This window comes from Neolamprologus brichardi, chromosome 12 (assembly GCF_056152115.1).
Source record: "Neolamprologus brichardi isolate AB-2024 chromosome 12, ASM5615211v1, whole genome shotgun sequence".
In the NCBI taxonomy this organism is placed as follows: Eukaryota; Metazoa; Chordata; class Actinopteri; order Cichliformes; family Cichlidae; genus Neolamprologus; species Neolamprologus brichardi.
In genome coordinates this window covers 37,269,172-37,291,519 of record NC_142115.1, presented here as the reverse complement: position 1 = coordinate 37,291,519, position 22,348 = coordinate 37,269,172, and the positions used below count along the sequence as shown (strand labels likewise).

At 41.9% G+C, this 22,348-nt stretch overlaps 4 protein-coding genes across 5 annotated transcripts; all 4 read left to right on the top strand.

Annotated features, from left to right (window-relative positions):
• Positions 1-264: 264 nt before the first annotated feature.
• Positions 265-3,110, top strand: LOC148100352 (granzyme K-like). Its single transcript, XM_087849550.1, has 5 exons — positions 265-334; positions 526-667; positions 1,599-1,737; positions 2,203-2,472; positions 2,569-3,110. Exons 1-5 carry the CDS (start codon positions 271-273, stop codon positions 2,719-2,721), a joined length of 768 nt encoding a protein of 255 aa, XP_087705676.1. The 5' UTR covers positions 265-270; the 3' UTR covers positions 2,722-3,110.
• A 1,793-nt stretch (positions 3,111-4,903) lies between these two features.
• Positions 4,904-12,268, top strand: LOC148100351 (uncharacterized). Its single transcript, XM_087849539.1, has 2 exons — positions 4,904-5,620; positions 11,984-12,268. The coding sequence occupies exons 1-2, from the start codon at positions 5,039-5,041 to the stop codon at positions 12,242-12,244; spliced, it is 843 nt and encodes a 280-aa protein (XP_087705665.1). The 5' UTR covers positions 4,904-5,038; the 3' UTR covers positions 12,245-12,268.
• A 63-nt stretch (positions 12,269-12,331) lies between these two features.
• LOC148100350 (granzyme K-like) lies at positions 12,332-15,410 on the top strand. Of its 2 annotated transcripts, XM_087849542.1 has the most exons (6): positions 12,332-12,397; positions 13,119-13,191; positions 13,333-13,471; positions 14,295-14,433; positions 14,669-14,938; positions 15,035-15,410. In XM_087849542.1, the coding sequence occupies exons 2-6, from the start codon at positions 13,128-13,130 to the stop codon at positions 15,185-15,187; spliced, it is 765 nt and encodes a 254-aa protein (XP_087705668.1). In that variant the 5' UTR covers positions 12,332-12,397; positions 13,119-13,127; the 3' UTR covers positions 15,188-15,410. The 2 variants fall into 2 exon arrangements, with proteins under 2 accessions (XP_087705668.1, XP_087705667.1); XM_087849541.1 differs by lacking the exon at positions 12,332-12,397 and having other exon boundaries at positions 12,915-13,191.
• A 2,534-nt stretch (positions 15,411-17,944) lies between these two features.
• Positions 17,945-21,549, top strand: LOC102779721 (granzyme K-like). The gene is made up of 5 exons (XM_087849543.1): positions 17,945-18,983; positions 19,125-19,263; positions 20,087-20,225; positions 20,461-20,730; positions 20,827-21,549. Exons 1-5 carry the CDS (start codon positions 18,920-18,922, stop codon positions 20,977-20,979), a joined length of 765 nt encoding a protein of 254 aa, XP_087705669.1. The 5' UTR covers positions 17,945-18,919; the 3' UTR covers positions 20,980-21,549.
• Positions 21,550-22,348: the final 799 nt, after the last annotated feature.

Here is a 22,348-nt window from a genome sequence, read left to right as displayed (position 1 = left end):
TGGTGAAATTCAGTGTGGTTCCAACAAGTTTTATGTTAATGTACAATCCATAATGTGTGTGTGTGTGTGTGTGTGTGTGTAGGTAGGGGGGGGGAAGCACCATAGGGAGTGTTCGACCAGGGCGCCAAACAGGCTAGGACCGCCACTGTGTGTGTGAGTGTGTCCATTTATCTTACACATCCATTTTCAGACCACGCCCCCTCAGCTCAGCACATAAAGCTGAGCATCACAGTGGGTTTCTCTGCATTCAACAGATCAGAAGAAGAAGGAATGTCCTGCCTGAAGAATTTCAGTCTTCTCACCTCATGTGTGCTCCTCTTCATCATCCAGCCAGGTGAGAGATGTTTTCTATTGTAATTTAATTTATTTGTTGATCATTTTAATCTTCATGTAAACAAGCGTAACACAAAGTTCCTGATATTGTTCAGTGTTGCAGAGCAGTTGGTGCAGTGTTTGTTTCACTCGTCTGTTCTTCACTTCATCATCTGCTGATTTATGTGTCCTGATATTTGGTTTCTGTTTCAGGTCGTGGTTCTGAGATTATTAACGGGAAAGAAGTCGAGCCGCACTCACTGCCTTTCATGGCTTATGTGACAAGTCCATATTCTTCCTGTGGAGGGACATTAATCCATCCACAGTGGGTCCTGACAGCTGCCCACTGCACTGGGTAAGAATCCCGTGCTCTGGGGGGCCTCGAATTGTCTGGGGTCTGGATCTCCACCACGCCCACTTCATGTCCCTGGGGGCGGGGCTATGGCGGCCCACACCCACTCTTAGACAGTTACACGAAGAAACCTTATGAATACAAAGCTCACAAACACTATCTTTGGTGGCTGCTGCCTCTAAATAATTGTGTGTTGTCGGTCTTGTGTAGCATTCAATGTTTATTATTTACTGCTACTGATGCTCATGTTGGTTGTTGCTGTGTTTCTCTTTTTGCTTGTTTTTTTCAGCAGGTGATCAAACAGATCTGCTGACTTTTCTCTGTGTCTCTCTGTCCTTTGTCTTTCCCGTCCCTGCTCCGTCCGTTCTGACTGTAATAACCTTAAAGTAAAAAAAGTAAATACTGCAGATCGAATGAACTATGACAGTCAAGTGGACCAATATGACAAAAACTGTAATGATCCACTTATGAAAGTCAATCTGTTGGGTTTTTTTGGCCTTCAGACAGTTATACTGATTGTTACAGTGCCAAACAGGACAGGCAAAATTTCTTATTCTTTAAATATATTTGCTTATTTATTATATTTGTTTTTAACAGACTGTGAAGAGAACATATTGTGACCTTCTTAAATTTTGATTGTTATAAAGAGCGTGGGATCACACACACAGTCAGGACATAAACATGATGTTGCTGGATTTATATTTATAGTAGCAAAAAATAATGTCAGCAAACATTTTACTGATATGAGCAGTATAAACATTTTTGCAACTTCACATGACAGGAAAAAAACTAGAAAACAAATAGGCAGTTTAACGAAACGAGAACGTGATCACAGTCCAAAAACTGATGCTACACAAAATATGTTTGTAATTAAATTGTGTGTGTGTGTGTGTGTGTGTGTATGTGTGTGTGTGTGTGTGTGTGTGTTTTGCAGTATGAATAAGGTGACTTTGGGAGCACACTCCATCAAGAAACGGGAAGAAAATTCTAAACAGATCCGAGAGGTTGTGACACGCGTTCCTCATCCCAACTACACCAGTATACTTCTGGGCGACGACCTCATGTTGCTCAAGGTAAGGAGATGATTCAGTGTCCAAAAGCAAGTAAAGAAAAAATGCAACATTTTCATATTAAATAAAGTATTTCTTTTTACACACGTTCACACACATTTCAACAAATCACTGCATGTATGCATCAGAGAGCATTGTGGGGTTCAGTATCTTGACATGAAGACTGGAGAGACCAGGGATCAAACACCAAACCATTCGATTAGTAGATAACCTGCTGTACCTCCTACAGCCAACTCAGGTTTTGCTTATTTAACTAAAACGTAGTTTCATTTTTTAAATTATAAAATGTATTTCCATGTCTTTATAGACACGTTTCAACTCATCACTGAACATATTGCATTTTTCCAAGCAAAATATTAGAAATAAATGAGTGGTGCTACAACTCTTTATAAATATCTGTTTATTTAATGTAGTTAATGTAGAGAGATTCATTACCAATATCTGATATTCTTTTTAACTTTTTTTCAGCTTAAAGAACCGGTGAGGAAAACCAGGGAAGTGCAGTGGCTCAAATTAGGCAAAACCATCAGAGACCCGGCAGCTGGTAGCACGTGTCTGGTGGCTGGATGGGGACGAACCGAAACAACACGATCATCAGACGTCCTCAAGTCTGTCAATGTGACTGTGGTGGACAGACAGACGTGCAACTCTCGTGATTATTACAACCACAGCCCTGTTATCACCAGAGACATGATATGTGCTGGTTCAGATGGTGCAAACGTCGCTGATACCTGTCAGGTACGTATGAAGAATCCATGTATGTTTCCTTGTTTAAGGTAAATGTCCATTCAGCTCAACACCTGAAACACTGTCATGTGTTTGTTCTTGCTGCAGGGGGATTCAGGAGGCCCGCTGCTGTGCGATGGAGCGCTGGTTGGAGTCACTTCTTTTGGACGGGGTTGTGGTATCGTTAAAAAACCTGGAGTCTACTCGTTTATCTCAAGGAAACAACTGAAGTGGATCAAGAAGACAATGAAATCATTTTAAATGTCATGAAAGCACAGGGGTCAGTCTGCACGAGCAAGATGAGAACCTTTGATGGTTTATGGTAAATCTGTCAGTGCTGTGTCTGTAGACCATTCTGCATTTGATCATTTTAGTGTTTCTCTTACATTTCATTATATTTTAGCTTCTGCTAGCTTGCTATAATTGTTACACACTCTGCACATATACAGTGTGATAGCAGCTCTCTCATGGTTACAATACAAGGTGGCACAAACATTAATTGGACTTTCTAACCAGCTGTTCTCTGTATATAACAATGAAAATAGTCTCTGTGATGGTTTGTAGATTACTGATTGTCTCTACAGACCGCACATAAACATGGTTATCCATCCAAGTGTTTCTACAAGCTGCAAATTTCTGCTGCAGGATTTTGCAGGATTCCTTTTTATTTTGCTCTCTTCAATCAGAGAGATTCACCACCTCCTGTATTATATTCTTTCTTATTTCTGCACACTTTCTTATTTGTTCATTTCTCATTCCAATTATTTGTGCTAAAAAACCAACAATGATATTTCTCTAACTTTCTAATAAAGCTGAAGGCATGAATAAAAAGACACATTTCCTTCCTCCTCTCTTTCTTTCATTGTTTCAGAGGATCTCTGACATCCAGCACATCCTTAGTCATGATTTCAGCATCTCCATCAACTCTGTGTCTTTGTTTATCTCATTATTATTCCAGCAGCCTTCTTTATTTAAAGTTTAGAACAACACAGTTAATATTATTTATGATAAATGTGACCTCAGGTGTTAAAACAATATCAGCACGTCTCATTTCCCGTTGGTCTGTTTTTACTGTCTGACTGAGGGTTAGATCACATCCTGTGAGCTCAACGTGGAAACTGTGAGTCGTTGAGTTTCAGAGCATTTAACACCTGATAAAGAAAAGAGAAGAAGAAATGATCTGCTGGACGCTGAGGATTAATATTAATGATATATTTCTGTTCTGTTCCTTCAAAACCAAAGTAACAAATTGCTTCACTGGACTGACCAAAAAATTAAAAACATGTGAAAATATATAAAATGAATAATAATAATAAAAACAGAAGGGAATAAAAAAAACACAAAGAAAGCAAAATATCAAGACATAAAACATTCTACAAAAGTCAGACTACTTAAGTAGTAGTCCTGCCCTGCCGGGACTGTGAATGTAGCAGGTTGAAAAAGCTACATGTTTATTTTTGTAAGAAAACCAATTACCCTCTTATTTTTTGTTTATTATTGTGACTTATTTTGACATTGTTATGTGTTGCCAGACCATGGTTATATTTCATTATGCCAGTAGATGGTGCTCTTGCGCTGCTGTGGAACTACCAGAGAGACTCTAGCCATAGGCTCTGCGCATGCGCAGCTCAGAAATAAATGAGCTACGGCCTGAGCAAGACGCTAACTTCGGTGTCCTCTCTATTAATCCACAGGTACTGACAAACAAACTTTTATGTTACTGAACTGGTTCAAAATGTCATGTAAGTTGAGTAACAACTGTTCGGCTATATTTTGAGATGATTGTGATGATGTTGTTTTGTGGTATTTTGTTGTAATGAGTATTAGTGTATCATCGGCATAATGCTATAATGCTACGTAGCACTATAAGTATATGCTATGACAGTGGCAACCTGCGACTTCAGAAAATGTGTTGTAGTGTTTGTTTTAGTGTTAGCCAAGCAGTACTGAGTACATGTATTAAGGGGAAAGTTTTTTGTTGGTGAAACAACGTTTGCAGTCGTCTGCCGCCATGTTGTGTTGCGTTCAGGGGACGCCATGTTCAAAAGTAATAGCGTATATGGCGTGAATGTGGGGAAAGGTTGTGTGAATGTGAGATGGGTTATTTTGGTATGTTGTTGTGCTTTAGCCGTGAGTGTTTTGTTTAAGTTGTGAGTATGTAAAGTCATTTTGAATTAGTTTGTATTTATTTTGCTTTTGAGAGAATGCTTTTTTTTAACTTTATTTTTGTTTATGAACTCTGTTATTTTATGGGAAGAATGCATGGTCTAGTGTGATTTGTATTGTGTATATGTGGAGAAATAAATGAGCTCCGGCCTGAGCAAGATGCTAACTTCGGTGTCCTCTCTATTAATCCACAGTTTGCTCATATTTGGCTACGCAGTGCTTTCTAGCCTGTGTGCCGCTTGCTGCCGGTCCAGATTCCCCTAGGTCTGGTGCCGGTAACAACTGGGGGCTCGTCCGGGGTCGTCTAGTGGTGACGTGTGTGCCAAACGACCAGAACTGGTGTCCAAAGTCTCAGGGAAGGCTGCATTGAGTGCGTCATCCAGGGAGCCCAGGTCACAGTCAAAACGTCAAGATGGCCACTGTTACCCCACGGCGGTTGTTGATAGTAAAGATCCAGAAAAGACTTTGTGATTTGAGTGTGAGCCAGCTGCGCACTGTTGTTTCTTCAGTGGAGGATGGCAGCATGACTCGCAATCTTGATGGCTTAAGTGAACCAGAACTGTATGACCTGATCGTTGAGTACATCAGAGGTGAAAAGTTGAGAGCGTTGGAGGATGAAGGTATGGCCCAGCTCTTGCTCCTCGACGACATTGTGAGTGACCTGCTGTCAACGGACGTCGGAGGGGCTGGAGATCATCTGGCCGTGCCGCTTGAGATGGAAGATATTCCTAACCAGCAGCAGGAGTGCCCTACTTCACCCCACACTGACCCCACACATCCTGACAGACATCTGGCTATGCCAGCTGACCACATCCCCACTTCACCATCACACCCTAACACAGACTCTCACACACAGCCCATTCTACCGCAGGACAGAGACATCTCCACCTTTCCCTCATCGATGCTAAGAGACACTGATACGCCCACCAAGAACTTCAACATCCCAGCTTCAGTGTCACCGGCGCCTAGTGTCGCTGGGGTTTCCCCTGGCAGGGTGAGTCGGCCGTCCAGAGGATATGACCAAGTTTTGAGTCTCAGTGATGTGGCAGCTTTGTTTCCACGCAGAGAATTCAAGTTGCATGGTGGACAAATTTCAGATCTTGGCTCGGATATGTCCTACAGTAGTCTGTGCAAACAAATTGATGAGGGGTTACAAGAAGGGTTTACTGAGTGTGAAATAATCAGAACCGTGCTAAAGATAATGAAGCCTGGTACTCTCAAGGAAATGTTAACCAACAAAGATGATTTGACAGTTGATGGTTTGAAGAAACTTCTCCGCTCTCATATTCGAGACAAGAATAGCGCTGAACTCTTTCAAGAGCTAAGTAATGCTAAGCAGCAAGACAAAGAGAGTGCACAGCAGTTTTTGTACAGAATTACAGGGCTAAAACAGCGTGTACTATTTGAGTCACGACAGCCTGGTGCAGACTTTAGCTATGACAAAAAGCTTGTGCAGGGCACATTTCTTCACACACTTTATCAAGGGTTCAATGAAAAAAAACAACTACGTGAGACAAGACCTCAAACCTTTTCTTAATGACTTGCAGGTTAGTGACGACTTTTTGCTTGAACAGATTACAAAGTCCACCAGTGAGGAAGCTGAGAGACTGAGGCGACTGGGTACAGCATCTAAAATCAGACCTGTGACTGTAAGTGCCGCTCAGCTTGCTAACACTGACTTGACTGAGCAAGCGAAGGTTGACACTGAGCTACAGGCTAACCGTGCAGCTATTAGAGAACTGACTGCCCAAGTGTCTTCACTGACCAGACAGCTAACTAAAGTGAGCCAGACTGATAGTGTGACATCTGGAGACTCCTGCTCGCCCCTGAACCACCCTCCAACACCTCCAGCTGAGAACCGGGGCAGATGTGGTGATTGTGTACAGCAAGGCAAAGTGAGCTGCCCCCACTGCTTTGCGTGTGGCCAGCCAGGACACCGGGCTATTGGCTGCCTGCGGCGTAAGGTGTCGGGAAACGGGGTGAGGTCACTGGAGAGGGGCTGCCAGTGACCGAACAAGCCGAGGAGTCCCCAGCACACACCAGTTTTGCTAAGACTTCAAGTGTGGTGAGATCAAATGCACCCAGTCCTGCACCACCAGTGAAACCCACTGCACAGCTTATTGGGAACAGATGTATGGTCTCATGTGCCATCAATGGAGTACCACTTAAGATGCTGCTTGATTCAGGGGCCCAAGTGACCATGGTATCAAGAGCGTGGATAGAGAAAAATATCCCCCACATTAAGATCAAGCCACTCGAGTCCTTCCTTTCAGACCAGCCTCTGGAAATAGTGGCAGCTAATGGTACAGATGTTCCATTTGATGGTTGGGCAGACACGGAACTTCAAATTCAGAGTGTGAATTATGGGCATGTCGCCATATAAGTGCCAGTGCTTATCAGTCAGCACCACCTTAACTGTCCTATTTTAGGCAGCAATGTAATAGCTGAAATCCTAAAAACCAATAAAGAACAGAGAGGTGGGGCTGACCTTTCTGTGCTCCTCAAAGAAGCGTTAAGTGTCAGCAGCAGTGCAGTAGATGCTCTAGTTTCAGCACTTCAGATGCCCACCCCTGATGAAATAGATCCTGAGTATAGTGTGAGAACAGGAAAAAAAGGTGTAATGATTCCTGCAGGACAGATTTGTGAAGTAAAGTGTAGAGTCAGAGAATGGCCAAGAGGTGGCCCACGACTCTTCCAACCAAATCTAGAGAACAGCTGCCCTGAGGGTTTGGAGTTGTTCCCAGCTTTGGTAGATGTCCCCAGTGGGTTGACAAAAATTGTTAAGATTCCCATTCAGAATCCTACCAAACATGACATTTTTCTCTCCAAAAGAACAGTCTTAGGTACATTGGAAGAGGTGACTGAAGTAAAACCTGTCAAGTATCTCTCTGCTGACGCAGGGTCATCAGCCCATACAAATGTAAAAGTGTGTTCAGTTCAGCTAGGTAACGAAAAGCACCAGACAGAAGTCAATGAAGGTCAGAGATGGCATCCACCTGTTGATTTGTCCTACCTGACAGAGGATGAACAAAAGGTAGTTAGAGATATGTTGTATGAACAGTCAGATGTTTTTGCCCAAAGTGACTCTGACATTGGTTGCATCCCAAGCTTGCAGTTGAAAATTAATCTGAAAGACGATACGCCTGTCCAGACATCCTACAACTCAGTCCCCAAACCTTTGTATAAAGAGGTAAAAGAATATGTTCAGAATTTGCTGGACAACGGCTGGATCAGAAAGTCCACATCACCCTACTCATCTCCGGTGGTGTGTGTCCGAAAGAAAGACAAAAGCTTACGCTTGTGTATTGACTTTCGGGGCCTTAACCGTAAAACCATTGCTGACCGCCACCCACTACCACGCATCCAAGGATAATTTGGGGGGCTATTCATGGTTTTCAATACTCGACCAGGGTAGTGCGTACCACCAGGGCTTTGTTGATGAAAGCTTAAGACACCTGACAGCATTCAGCACGCCTTGGGGGTTGTACGAGTGGATCCACCTCCCATTTGGCCTTACCAACGCCCCAGCAGCATTTCAGAGATGCATGGAGGGGGTCCTTGATGGTCTGAGGGATGAGTGCTGCTCACCATATTTAGATGATGTGCTTTGCTTTTCCAAGACTTTTCATGACTATGTTGATGATCTGAGGCGTGTGCTTTGCCGCCTGCGAGAGCATGGTGTGAAGCTACGTCCCAAAAAATGTGAACTGTTTAAGCGTCAGGTCAGGTATGTTGGGCGCTTGGTGACCAGTGAAGGTGTCCAGATAGACCCAAAAGATCTCGAAGCAGTGGAACATTTGAGAGACAGAGAGCCAAAGAACGTGGGAGAGGTCAGAGCACTCCTAGGGTTTCTAGGTTATTACAGGACATTCATTCAGGACTTTTCTAGAATAGCAAGACCACTGTTTAAGCTTATTGAGAGTCCCAGTGATCCTAGCCCGCAATGTAGCTCAACTAGAGCCAAAATCAAGTTAAAGCGCACAAATGGTGGTCAGCTTCCTTCCAAAACACCAGTGCGATGGACAGCAGAACATCGTACTGTGGTGTCACGTCTGGTGGATATGTTAACCAGTCCACCTGTCCTGGCTTACCCAGATTTCAGTTTGCCCTTTGTGCTACACACAGATGCATCAAATGAAGGCCTGGGGGCTGTGCTTTATCAGCAACAGGGGGAAAAGCTCTGTGTCATTGCTTATGGTTCCAGGACACTCACGCCTGCTGAGAAAAATTACCATCTCCATTCTGGCAAGCTTGAATTCCTTGCCCTGAAGTGGGCAATTTGTGATAAATTTAGGGATTACCTCTATTATGCACCTACTTTCACAGTGTACACAGATAATAATCCCCTCACATACATCTTGAGCACAGCAAAGTTAAACGCTGTGGGACATCGGTGGGTGGGCGAATTAGCTGACTTCCATTTCCCTGTAAAGTATAGACCAGGCAAGTCCAACACAGATGCTGACACGCTCTCCCGCTATCCATTGCCACTCCAGGAACACCTCATGGAGTATACTGAGACACTGTCCCCGGAAGTGGTTTCTGCAATCTGGCAAGGAGACAAAGCCATGAGAGATGGTGATGTACCATGGGTGGCTGCACTGCACTGTGTTGATGACACAACCCCTGAAGGTGCCCCTGTCATCACCCCAGAAAACATCAGGGCTGCGCAGAAGGAGGACCCCCCTATCTGGGAGGTGATAAACTTGAAAAAGAGTAGATGGAGTCCTAATAGTAAAGATAAGAGACAGCTAGGACAAGAGACCCGTAGGCTAGTACATGAATGGAACAGACTTGTACTCGAGGAAGGAATACTGTACAGACAGACTGGACAAAGAAAACAGCTGATTCTACCCAGTAAGCTGAAGCAAACTGTACTGAAACACCTGCATGATGATATGGGACATGTTGATGCTGACAAAGTCATTCAGTTAGCAAGGGAGAGGTTTTACTGGCCTTTTATGCAGCGTGAAATTGAGGACTATGTCATTCGCCAGTGCCCTTGTATCAAACAAAAACGGCCAAGTGTCCCAGAGAGAGCACCAATGGGCTCGATAACAACCAGTGCCCCCTTTGAACTCATTTCGGTTGACTATTTACATCTAGAACCAAGTAAAGGTGGCTTTGAGTACATTTTAGTCTTGGTAGATCACTTTAACCGTTTTGCCCAAGCTTACCCGACTAAGAATAAATCTGGCAAAACAGCAGCTGAGAAAATCTTTCTTGACTTTATCCCGCGCTTCGGGTACCCTGAAAAGCTGCATCATGACCAAGGCCGGGAGTTTGAGAACAACCTTTTCCAAAGACTCAAACAGCTGGCAGGAATAGGCCACTCTCGAACAACCCCCTACCACCCACAGGGAAATTCTGTTGAGCGTCTAAATAGAACGCTTCTACAAATGCTACGGACTCTTCATGAGGAGAAAAAGGCAGAATGGAAGGATCATTTGCCCCATATAGTGCATGCATATAACTGCACAAGACATGAGGCAACGGGCTATTCACCTTTCTTCCTCCTTTATGGAAGAGCCCCACGCTTGCCTGTTGATCTGCTTTTTGATTTAAAGCCTGAAAAAGAGTCACAGTCCAGACAGGAGTATGCACAAAAGTGGGCTGCACGCATGCAGGAAGCCTATAAAATTGCTTCAGAAAACAGTGCAAAGTCCTCTGCAAAGGGGAAAAAGTATTATGATCAGCACATCAAAGACATTGCACTGCAACCAGGAGATCGAGTGCTTGTCAGAAACCTCTCCGAGCGAGGTGGTCCAGGCAAACTCCGTGCCTACTGGGAAAAGAAAATTCACAGAGTTGTTGAGAAGATTGGAGATGGACCTGTATATAGGGTACAATCAGAAACAGGAGACAAAACCCTTCGTGTCCTGCATCAAAACCTCCTGCTGCTTGTGACTGATTTGCCGGTAGAGCAAGATCAGCACAGACGTCAGAAAAGACAAACACAAAGACTGGGAGAGACAAACCCCAATGAAACAGTGGAACATGAGTCTGATCATTCAGATGAAGAGGACGGGTACACATACAGCCTGAGAACTATACCTGTGTATCATTGGAGGAGAGTTAACCCCAAAAGGCCTCAGCCGAGACCACACAGTGAACTGAGAGCTGTAGCTCCTGAGTTTCAGCCAATAAGACACGAAATGGAATCAGTGGAAGTGCAGCAGGAAAGTGCAGTCCCACCAGCTGTATCTACAGAACCAGCAGATTTCCCAATGCCTGTTGTTTCATCACCAACTGTGGAAACCCAGGAGGAACCTGCAACCGAGGATCTTATGGAGGACACGGGGTCGGAGAGCTGTGTGGATAACAGGGACCCTGCCCCAGAGACACCAGAATGGGATGTGCCACCAATACGGAGGTCGACCAGAGCTGTGAAACCGAGAGAGGTTTTTACATATAGCCAAATGGGACAGCCTTCATATCAGCTCTGGAGACCTGGAGCAAACATGATGCTTGCATATGTTCCCTGCCACATGCCACTTTACCCAGCTGTTCCATACTGTTATTACCCCACACCAGTATGGGCATGTTAGACTGGTGACCAAAAGACCTTTTGACATTACTCCTGGAACTGTAACAGTTTTGACTATTTGACTTTAAAGACTTTGGGCAAACGCCATGAAGTGTGTTAGTTTGGTTCCAGATGTCCGGAGCCATCTCTTAAAGCAGGGGAGAGTGTAGCAGGTTGAAAAAGCTACATGTTTATTTTTGTAAGAAAACCAATTACCCCCTTATTTTTTGTTTATTATTGTGACTTATTTTGACATTATGTGTTGCCAGACCATGGTTATATTTCATTATGCCAGTAGATGGTGCTCTTGCGCTGCTGTGGAACTACCAGAGAGACTCTAGCTATAGGTTCTGCGCATGCGCAGCTCAGAAGTAAATGAGCTCCGGCCTGAGCAAGACGCTAACTTCGGTGTCCTCTCTATTAATCCACAGTTTGCCCATATTTGGCTACGCAGTGCTCTCTAGCCTGTGTGCCGCTTGCTGCCGGTCCAGATTCCCCTAGGTCTGGTGCCGGTAACACGAACCCAAACTCCTGAGAAGGAAACAGTGGTAGCTGATACCGGAGACATATCTCAATGACATGAATGAGTCATAGGCAGGGCTGGACTGGGACAAAAAATCAGCCCAGGCATTCTGACTGGTACCACCATGGTATTATAGGAAAAGCCATAAAGCCTTTATAATAAACTTAAACCTACACCATCCTCCCTATTGTGGTATTCTGAACAGTACTTAGCAAATTTTTTTAATTTAATGCACGTATAAAACAAATGCAGAGAAATCTATTATTTTTCTCCAGTAATTAAATAGAATCAACATCTTTCTCCAACAGAATTGTAGAAGAGGAATCAGGAGTCAACATGATGGAGGAAGGCGGAAAGGCCAGAGAGGAGGCAGCCCCGGAGGAGAAGGGGGTGTGGAAGAGCCGAGGAGCATGGGAGGAAGGAGGTCTGTGGAGAGGACCCAAGGGAAGACCTGTGCTGACTGCAAAACAGAAGATCGCCGAAGCCCATGGGCTCGGTCATGTGGGTGTGGCCCAGACGGAGAGACATCTGTGCCATTGGTGGCACCCATTTTTGAAAGATATGATTAAGGAGAAAGCCAGGACGTGCTTGATCTGTGGGAGGCGCAATCCAAAGCCAGTGATAAAGCCAGAAGCGGGTAAGTTTCCCATTCCAGAGAGACCAGGAGAAGAGATCGTCATCGACTTCACTGACATGATCGGCGTGGGTCCAGGAGGAGTCAGGTATTTATTGGTGTGTGTAGATGCCCTGACTGGCTGGCCACAATTACTGTGTGTAATTCGCCCGATCGTGACAATTGCATCCCCAGACATCCCAAATGAATTCGGTCAGATAATGGGACCCATTTCAAAAATAAAGATTTGGCAGAAGTAGAACAGAGGCTGGGGGTGCAACACAGGTGTGGGACAGTGTATCATCCTCAGTCCCAAGGAAAAGTAGAAAGAATGAACCTAAATTTGAAAAACAAAATAGCCAAGATTTGTGCACAAACGGGGCTAAATTGGATTGCAGCCCTGCCCATTGCATTAATGACCATAAGGTGTTCTGTTAACCAATCCACGGGTTTCACGCCGTACGAGCTATTGACAGGACGACAGTTTCCAGCTCCTTGGACAGCGATCCCAGCTGAAGGAAGTATAAAAAATAACAGATCATTTACTTTCATAAATATTCTAATTAAAACGGGGCATTTAGAAACACTCATGAGTGTAACTGACAGTGTGGACCCACACCCACTGAAACTGGGAGCTGCTGCTAGAAACATTCACACGTGTTGCTCAAAGCGTTGCACCAAGTTTTGATGTGAGATAATGCATGATATAAAAAGAGCTTAAGGTCATCACTTATGACTAGTCTGACCACAGGCATCAAAACAACATCATCAGTTTTGTGTGTAATTCATCACAGTGGGTTTCACTGCATTCAACGTCTGATCTACCACAGCCAGGAAAAATGTTCTGCCTGAGGAGTGTCAGTCTTTTCCTCTCGTGTGTGCTCCTCTTCATCACACAGCCAGGTGACGTTTCTATTGTGCTTTAATGAATTAATGAATAATTGTGTTATGTAAACAACAAATAACACATTGCTGATATCTTGGTGCAGAGTGTTTTTTCACTCATCTGTTCTTGACTTGATCATGTGCTGATTTATGTTTCAGGTCATGGTTCTGAGATCATTCAAGGGAAAGAAGTTGAGCCGCACTCGCTGCCTTTCATGGCTTATACACGTAAACTGTCTTTGTGTGGAGGGACATTGATCGATCCACAGTGGGTGCTGACGGCTGCCCACTGCACTCGGTAGGAACAGGAACTTTTAATTTTTTCTTATTTTTTTTCTATAAAAAAAATTACATTATTTATTTTTTACAGACTGTGTGAAATATTGTCTCCTTTTTTAATTGTGATAAATTGTAATGTCCATACTCTCACTCCACTAATACATACTGGTTTAGAGTGAGTGCATTACCATTTTACTGCGAAGGTCAGTACAAACATTTTAGCACGTTGCTATATTTACATGTCTTTCCTCATCTTATATTCTTGTTTTCTTACATTAGAGACAGAAATCAAACAGGTCAAAGTTTGTCTCCATGAAATGCCTGAAAGACAACAGCTTAAATGAAAACAGAGGTTTATCACATCATAAATGTATTTAAAAAAATAAATGTTTCTCTAATTCTGCTTTCATTACATTCACACATGAAGAAAATCTGCCTTTTAAATAATAAAGCTGAACGTTTTTAAGATGTTTAAGGTGAAGTAAAATGTGTAAAATCCTTCAAAGGTCAAAAAACACACGTTTCTATAATTATACATGTCAAGGTGTTTAAACCAATGGCTGTACAGATATTTACAACTCTTAAAACATTTTATATTATTGAATTCTTATTTTTTTCTTATTCTTGATTCATAATATTTTATATTGTTGAAATTTGTACTTCAGCTGGAGGAAATACGATGCTACGATGTTGCTAAGTCTCTGATGATCATCAGAGACTTAGAGCCATTACGCAGCCAAATGTATTAATATATACACTAATAGCATTAATATGATTATTCTTATAGAAACTCCTGATCTGTTAACCCTTTAAATGTGTAAACTGTAACTTTTCTTTGACAGTATGTATAAGGTGGTCCTGGGAGCGCACTCCATCAGGAAAAAGGAAAAAGATTCAAAGCAGATCCGAGAGGTTGAGAAACTTTTTCCACATCCCAACTATACCCGTGTAACCAAGGGCAACGACCTCATGTTGGTGAAGGTAAGGTGGTAAACTAATGCCCAAAAATAAGATGGATACATTTGTTTTTACCTTACATGACGTATGTCTGTGTATGTTTACGTTTCAATAATACTGCACATATTTCCCATTTTCAAAGTAAAACATGCAAATAAATGACGGTTCAAGACTTTAGCACAGTGCTGCATAAATATTAGCTTTAAGACCAACTCTGTAAAGTTACTACATCAGTGTCACTCAGTGTTTCTTTTTTTAGCTTCAGGAACCAGCGACTCTGACCAGGACAGTCAAATGGCTCAAATTAGGCAAAACCATCAGAGACCCGGCAGCTGGCAGCACATGTCTGGTGGCTGGATGGGGACGAACCGAAACAACACGATCATCAGACGTCCTCAAGTCTGTCAATGTGACTGTGGTGGACAGACAGAAGTGCAACTCTCGTGATTATTACAACCACAGACCTGTTATCACCAAACACATGATATGTGCTGGTTCAGATGGTACAAACGTCGCTGATACCTGTCAGGTACGTATGAAGAATCCATGTATGTTTCCTTGTTTGAGGTAAATGTTCATTCAGCTCAACACCTGAAACACTGTCATGTGTTTGTTCTTGCTGCAGGGGGATTCAGGAGGCCCGCTGCTGTGTGATGGAGCGCTGGTTGGAGTCACTTCTTTTGGACGGGGTTGTGGTGTCATTAAAAAACCTGGAGTCTACTCGTTTATCTCAAGGAAACAACTGAAGTGGATCAAGAAGACAATGAAATCATTCTAAATGTCATGAAAGCACAGGCGTCAGTCTGCACGAGCAAGATGAGAACCTTTGATGGTTTATGGTAAATCTGTCAGTGCTGTGTCTGTAGACCATTCTGCATTTGATCATTTTAGTGTTTCTCTTACATTTCATTATATTTTAGCTTCTGCTAGCTTGCTATAATTGTTACACACTCTGCACATATACAGTGTGATAGCAGCCCTCTCATGGTTACAATACAAGGTGGCACAAACATTATTGGACTTTCTAACCAGCTGTTCTCTGTATATAACAATGAAAACAGTCTTGTGATGGTTTGTAGATTACTGATTGTCTCTACAGACCGCACATAAACATGGTTATCCATCCAAGTGTTTCTGCAAGCTGCAAATTCCTGCTGCAGGATTTTGCAGGATTGCTTTTTATTTTGCTCTCTTCAATCAGAGAGATTCACCACCTCCTGTATTATATTCTTTCTTATTTCTGCACGCTTTCTTATTTGTTCATTTCTCATTCCAAATATTTGTGCTAAAAAACCAACAATGATATTTCTCTAACTTTCTAATAAAGCTGAAGGCATGAATAAAAAGACACATTTCCTTCCTCCTCTCTTTCTTTCATTGTTTCAGAGGATCTCTGACATCCAGCACATCCATAGAGTCATGATTTCAGCATCTCCATCAACTCTGTGTCTTTGTTTATCTCATTATTATTCCAGCAGCCTTCTTTATTTAAAGTTTAGAACAACACAGTTTATATTATTTATGATAAATGTGACCTCAGGTGTTAAAACAATATCAGCACGTCTCATTTCCCGCTGGTCTGTTTTTACTGTCGGACTGAGGGTTAGATCACATCCTGTGAGCTCAACATGGAAACTGTGAGTCGTTGAGTTTCAGAGCATTTAACACCTGATAAAGAAAAGAGAAGAAGAAATGATTTGCGTAAGAACAAGAAGGAAGTGTTTGCATGTGTGGTGTAATAAAGAGCTGCTAATCACCCTATAAACTGAAGTCTGACAGGTTTGCAGAGGAGCAGGACGCTGAGGATTAATATTAATGATATATTTCTGTTCTGTTCCTTCAAAACCAAAGAAACAAATTGCTTCACTGGACTGACCAAAAAATTAAAAACATGTGAAAATATATAAAATGAATAATAATAATAATAAAAACAGAAGGGAATAAAAAAAAAACACAAAGAAAGCAAAATATCAAGACATAAAACATTCTACAAAAGCCAGACTACTTAAGTAGTAGTCCTGCCCTGCCGGGACTGCGAATGTAGGAGGTTGAAAAAGCTACATGTTTATTTTTGTAAGAAAACCAATTACCCCCTTATTTTTTGTTTATTATTGTGACTTATTTTGACATTGTTATGTGTTGCCAGACCATGGTTATATTTCATTATGCCAGTAGATGGTGCTCTTGCGCTGCTGTGAAACTACCAGAGAGATTCTAGCTATAGGCTCTGCGCATGCGCAGCTCAGAAATAAATGAGCTCCGGCCTCAGCAAGACGCTAACTTCGGTGTCCTCTCTATTAATCCACAGGTACTGACAAACAAACTTTTATGTTACTGAACTGGTTCAAAATGTCATGTAAGTTGAGTAACAACTGTTCGGCTATATTTTGAGATGATTGTGATGATGTTGTTTTGTGGTATTTTGTTGTAATGAGTATTAGTGTATCATCGGCATAATGCTATAATGCTACGTAGCACTGTAAGTATATGCTATGACAGTGGCAACCTGCGACTTCAGAAAATGTGTTGTAGTGTTTGTTTTAGTGTTAGCCAAGCAGTACTGAGTACATGTATTAAGGGGAAAGTTTTTTGTTGGTGAAACAACGTTTGCAGTCGTCTGCCGCCATGTTGTGTTGCGTTCAGGGGACGCCATGTTCAAAAGTAATAGCGTATATGGCGCGAATGTGGGGAAAGGTTGTGTGAATGTGAGATGGGTTATTTTGGTATGTTGTTATGCTTTAGCCGTGAGTGTTTTAAGTTGTGAGTATGTAAAGTCATTTTGAATTAGTTTGTATTTATTTTGCTTTTGAGAGAATGCTTTTTTTAACTTTATTTTTGTTTATGAACTCTGTTATTTTATGGGAAGAATGCATGGTCTAGTGTGATTTGTATTGTGTATATGTGGAGAAATAAATGAGCTCCGGCCTGAGCAAGATGCTAACTTCGGTGTCCTCTCTATTAATCCACAGTTTGCTCATATTTGGCTACGGAGTGCTCTCTAGCCTGTGTGCCGCTTGCTGCCGGTCCAGATTCCCCTAGGTCTGGTGCCGGTAACACGAACCCAAACTCCTGAGAAGGAAACAGTGGTAGCTGATACCGGAGACATATCTCAATGACATGAATGAGTCATAGGCAGGGCTGGACTGGGACAAAAAATCAGCCCAGGCATTCTGACTGGTACCACCATGGTATTATAGGAAAAGCCATAAAGCCTTTATAATGAACTTAAACCTACACCATCCTCCCTATTGTGGTATTCTGAACAGTACTTAGCAAATTTTTTTAATTGAATGCACGTATAAAACAAATGCAGAGAAATCTATTATTTTTCTCCAGTAATTAAATAGAATCAACATCTTTCTCCAACAGAATTGTAGAGGAGGAATCAGGAGTCAACATGATGGAGGAGGGCAGAAAGGCCCAAGAGGAGGCAGCCCCGGAGGAGAAGGGGGTGTGGAAGAGCCGAGGAGCATGGGAGGAAGGAGGTCTGTGGAGAGGACCCAAGGGAAGACCTGTGCTGACTGCAAAACAGAAGATCGCCGAAACCCATGGGCTCGGTCATGTGGGTGTGGCCCAGACGGAGAGACATCTGTGCCATTGGTGGCACCCATTTTTGAAAGATATGATTAAGGAGTAAGCCAGGACGTGCTTGATCTGTGGGAGGCGCAATCCAAAGCCAGTGATAAAGCCAGAAGCGGGTAAGTTTCCCATTCCAGAGAGACCAGGAGAAGAGATCGTCATCGACTTCACTGACATGATCGGCGTGGGTCCAGGAGGAGTCAGGTATTTATTGGTGTGTGTAGATGCCTGGCCACAATTACTGTGTGTAATTCGCCCGATCGTGACAATTACATCCCCAGACATGGGTTTCCCAAATGAATTCGGTCAGATAATGGGACCCATTTCAAAAATAAAGATTTGGCAGAAGTAGAACAGAGGCTGGGGGTGCAACACAGGTGTGGGACAGTGTATCATCCTCAGTCCCAAGGAAAAGTAGAAAGAATGAACCTAAATTTGAAAAACAAAATAGCCAAGATTTGTGCACAAACGGGGCTAAATTGGATTGCAGCCCTGCCCATTGCATTAATGACCATAAGGTGTTCTGTTAACCAATCCACGGGTTTCACGCCGTACGAGCTGTTGACAGGACGACAGTTTCCAGCTCCTTGGACAGCGATCCCGGCTGAAGGAAGTATAAAAAATAACAGATCATTTACTTTCATAAATATTCTAATTAAAATGGGGCATTTAGAAACACTCATGAGTGTAACTGACAGTGTGGACCCACACCCACTGAAACTGTGAGCTGCTGCTAGAAACATTCACACGTGTTGCTCAAAGCGTTGCACCAAGTTTTGATGTGAGATAATGCATGATATAAAAAGAGCTTAAGGTCATCACTTATGACTAGTCTGACCACAGGCATCAAAACAACATCATCAGTTTTGTGTGTAATTCATCACAGTGGGTTTCACTGCATTCAACGTCTGATCTACCACAGCCAGGAAAAATGTTCTACCTGAGGAGTGTCAGTCTTTTCCTCTCGTGTGTGCTCCTCTTCATCACACAGCCAGGTGACGTTTCTATTGTGCTTTAATGAATTAATGAATAATTGTGTTATGTAAACAACAAATAACACATTGCTGATATCTTGGTGCAGAGTGTTTTTTCACTCATCTGTTCTTGACTTGATCATGTGCTGATTTATGTTTCAGGTCATGGTTCTGAGATCATTCAAGGGAAAGAAGTTGAGCCGCACTCGCTGCCTTTCATGGCTTATACACGTAAACTGTCTTTGTGTGGAGGGACATTGATCGATCCACAGTGGGTGCTGACGGCTGCCCACTGCACTCGGTAGGAACAGGAACTTTTAATTTTTTCTTATTTTTTTTCTATAAAAAAAATTACATTATTTATTTTTTACAGACTGTGTGAAATATTGTCTCCTTTTTTAATTGTGATAAATTGTAATGTCCATACTCTCACTCCACTAATACATACTGGTTTAGAGTGAGTGCATTACCATTTTACTGCGAAGGTCAGTACAAACATTTTAGCACGTTGCTATATTTACATGTCTTTCCTCATCTTATATTCTTGTTTTCTTACATTAGAGACAGAAATCAAACAGGTCAAAGTTTGTCTCCATGAAATGCCTGAAAGACAACAGCTTAAATGAAAACAGAGGTTTATCACATCATAAATGTATTTAAAAAAATAAATGTTTCTCTAATTCTGCTTTCATTACATTCACACATGAAGAAAATCTGCCTTTTAAATAATAAAGCTGAACGTTTTTAAGATGTTTAAGGTGAAGTAAAATGTGTAAAATCCTTCAAAGGTCAAAAAACACACGTTTCTATAATTATACATGTCAAGGTGTTTAAACCAATGGCTGTACAGATATTTACAACTCTTAAAACATTTTATATTATTGAATTCTTATTTTTTTCTTATTCTTGATTCATAATATTTTATATTGTTGAAATTTGTACTTCAGCTGGAGGAAATACGATGCTACGATGTTGCTAAGTCTCTGATGATCATCAGAGACTTAGAGCCATTACGCAGCCAAATGTATTAATATATACACTAATAGCATTAATATGATTATTCTTATAGAAACTCCTGATCTGTTAACCCTTTAAATGTGTAAACTGTAACTTTTCTTTGACAGTATGTATAAGGTGGTCCTGGGAGCGCACTCCATCAGGAAAGAGGAAAAAGATTCAAAGCAGATCCGAGAGGTTGAGAAACTTTTTCCACATCCCAACTATACCCGTGTAACCAAGGGCAACGACCTCATGTTGGTGAAGGTAAGGTGGTAAACTAATGCCCAAAAATAAGATGGATACATTTGTTTTTACCTTACATGACGTATGTCTGTGTATGTTTACGTTTCAATAATACTGCACATATTTCCCATTTTCAAAGTAAAACATGCAAATAAATGACGGTTCAAGACTTTAGCACAGTGCTGCATAAATATTAGCTTTAAGACCAACTCTGTAAAGTTACTACATCAGTGTCACTCAGTGTTTCTTTTTTTAGCTTCAGGAACCAGCGACTCTGACCAGGACAGTCAAATGGCTCAAATTAGGCAAAACCATCAGAGACCCGGCAGCTGGCAGCACATGTCTGGTGGCTGGATGGGGACGAACCGAAACAACACGATCATCAGACGTCCTCAAGTCTGTCAATGTGACTGTGGTGGACAGACAGAAGTGCAACTCTCGTGATTATTACAACCACAGACCTGTTATCACCAAACACATGATATGTGCTGGTTCAGATGGTACAAACGTCGCTGATACCTGTCAGGTACGTATGAAGAATCCATGTATGTTTCCTTGTTTGAGGTAAATGTTCATTCAGCTCAACACCTGAAACACTGTCATGTGTTTGTTCTTGCTGCAGGGGGATTCAGGAGGCCCGCTGCTGTGTGATGGAGCGCTGGTTGGAGTCACTTCTTTTGGACGGGGTTGTGGTGTCATTAAAAAACCTGGAGTCTACTCGTTTATCTCAAGGAAACAACTGAAGTGGATCAAGAAGACAATGAAATCATTCTAAATGTCATGAAAGCACAGGCGTCAGTCTGCACGAGCAAGATGAGAACCTTTGATGGTTTATGGTAAATCTGTCAGTGCTGTGTCTGTAGACCATTCTGCATTTGATCATTTTAGTGTTTCTCTTACATTTCATTATATTTTAGCTTCTGCTAGCTTGCTATAATTGTTACAGACTCTGCACATATACAGTGTGATAGCAGCCCTCTCATGGTTACAATACAAGGTGGCACAAACATTAATTGGACTTTCTAACCAGCTGTTCTCTGTATATAACAATGAAAACAGTCTCTGTGATGGTTTGTAGATTACTGATTGTCTCTACAGACCGCACATAAACATGGTTATCCATCCAAGTGTTTCTACAAGCTGCAAATTCCTGCTGCAGGATTTTGCAGGATTGCTTTTTATTTTGCTCTCTTCAATCAGAGAGATTCTCCACCTCCTGTATTATATTCTTTCTTATTTCTGCACGCTTTCTTATTTGTTCATTTCTCATTCCAATTATTTGTGCTAAAAAAACAACAATGATATTTCTCTAACTTTCTAATAAAGCTGAAGGCATGAATAAAAAGACACATTTCCTTCCTCCTCTCTTTCTTTCATTGTTTCAGAGGATCTCTGACATCCAGCACATCCATAGAGTCATGATTTCAGCATCTCCATCAACTCTGTGTCTTTGTTTATCTCATTATTATTCCAGCAGCCTTCTTTATTTAAAGTTTAGAACAACACAGTTTATATTATTTATGATAAATGTGACCTCAGGTGTTAAAACAATATCAGCACGTCTCATTTCCCGTTGGTCTGTTTTTACTGTCTGACTGAGGGTTAGATCACATCCTGTGAGCTCAACATGGAAACTGTGAGTCGTTGAGTTTCAGAGCATTTAACACCTGATAAAGAAAAGAGAAGAAGAAATGATCTGTGTGAGAACAAGAAGGAAGTGTTTTCATGTGTGGTGTAATAAAGAGCTGCTAATCACCCTATAAACTGAAGTCTGACAGGTTTGCAGAGGAGCAGGACGCTGAGGATTAATATTAATGATATGTTTCTGTTCTGTTCCTTCAAAACCAAAGTAACAAATTGCTTCACTGGACTGACCAAAAAATTAAAAACGTGAAAATATATAAAATGAATAATAATAATAAAAACAGAAGGGAATAAAAAAAACACAAAGAAAGCAAAATATCAAGACATAAAACATTCTACAAAAGCCAGACGATCCCAAACTCCTGAGAAGGAAACAGTGGTAGCTGAAACGGGAGACATATCTCAATGACATGAATGAGTCATAAGCAGGGCTGGACTGGGACAAAAAATCAGCCCAGGCATTCTGACTGGTACCACCATGGTATTATAGGAAAAGCCAT

What these genes read in the sequence shown, in the direction of transcription:
- LOC148100352 (XM_087849550.1), top strand. Translation starts at nt 271, where the DNA reads ATGTCCTGCCTGAAGAATTTCAGTCTTCTCACCTCATGTGTGCTCCTC. An exon ending in CCTCTTCATCATCCAGCCAG is followed by an intron (nt 335 to 525) that starts GTGAGAGATGTT and finishes TTTCTGTTTCAG; the next exon opens with GTCGTGGTTCTGAGATTATT. An exon ending in ACGACCTCATGTTGCTCAAG is followed by an intron (nt 1,738 to 2,202) that starts GTAAGGAGATGA and finishes ACTTTTTTTCAG; the next exon opens with CTTAAAGAACCGGTGAGGAA.
- LOC148100351 (XM_087849539.1), top strand. Translation starts at nt 5,039, where the DNA reads ATGGCCACTGTTACCCCACGGCGGTTGTTGATAGTAAAGATCCAGAAA. An exon ending in CTGGGGTTTCCCCTGGCAGG is followed by an intron (nt 5,621 to 11,983) that starts GTGAGTCGGCCG and finishes TTTCTCCAACAG; the next exon opens with AATTGTAGAAGAGGAATCAG.
- LOC148100350 (XM_087849542.1), top strand. Translation starts at nt 13,128, where the DNA reads ATGTTCTGCCTGAGGAGTGTCAGTCTTTTCCTCTCGTGTGTGCTCCTC. An exon ending in CCTCTTCATCACACAGCCAG is followed by an intron (nt 13,192 to 13,332) that starts GTGACGTTTCTA and finishes TTTATGTTTCAG; the next exon opens with GTCATGGTTCTGAGATCATT. An exon ending in ACGTCGCTGATACCTGTCAG is followed by an intron (nt 14,939 to 15,034) that starts GTACGTATGAAG and finishes TTCTTGCTGCAG; the next exon opens with GGGGATTCAGGAGGCCCGCT.
- LOC102779721 (XM_087849543.1), top strand. Translation starts at nt 18,920, where the DNA reads ATGTTCTACCTGAGGAGTGTCAGTCTTTTCCTCTCGTGTGTGCTCCTC. An exon ending in CCTCTTCATCACACAGCCAG is followed by an intron (nt 18,984 to 19,124) that starts GTGACGTTTCTA and finishes TTTATGTTTCAG; the next exon opens with GTCATGGTTCTGAGATCATT. An exon ending in ACGACCTCATGTTGGTGAAG is followed by an intron (nt 20,226 to 20,460) that starts GTAAGGTGGTAA and finishes TTCTTTTTTTAG; the next exon opens with CTTCAGGAACCAGCGACTCT.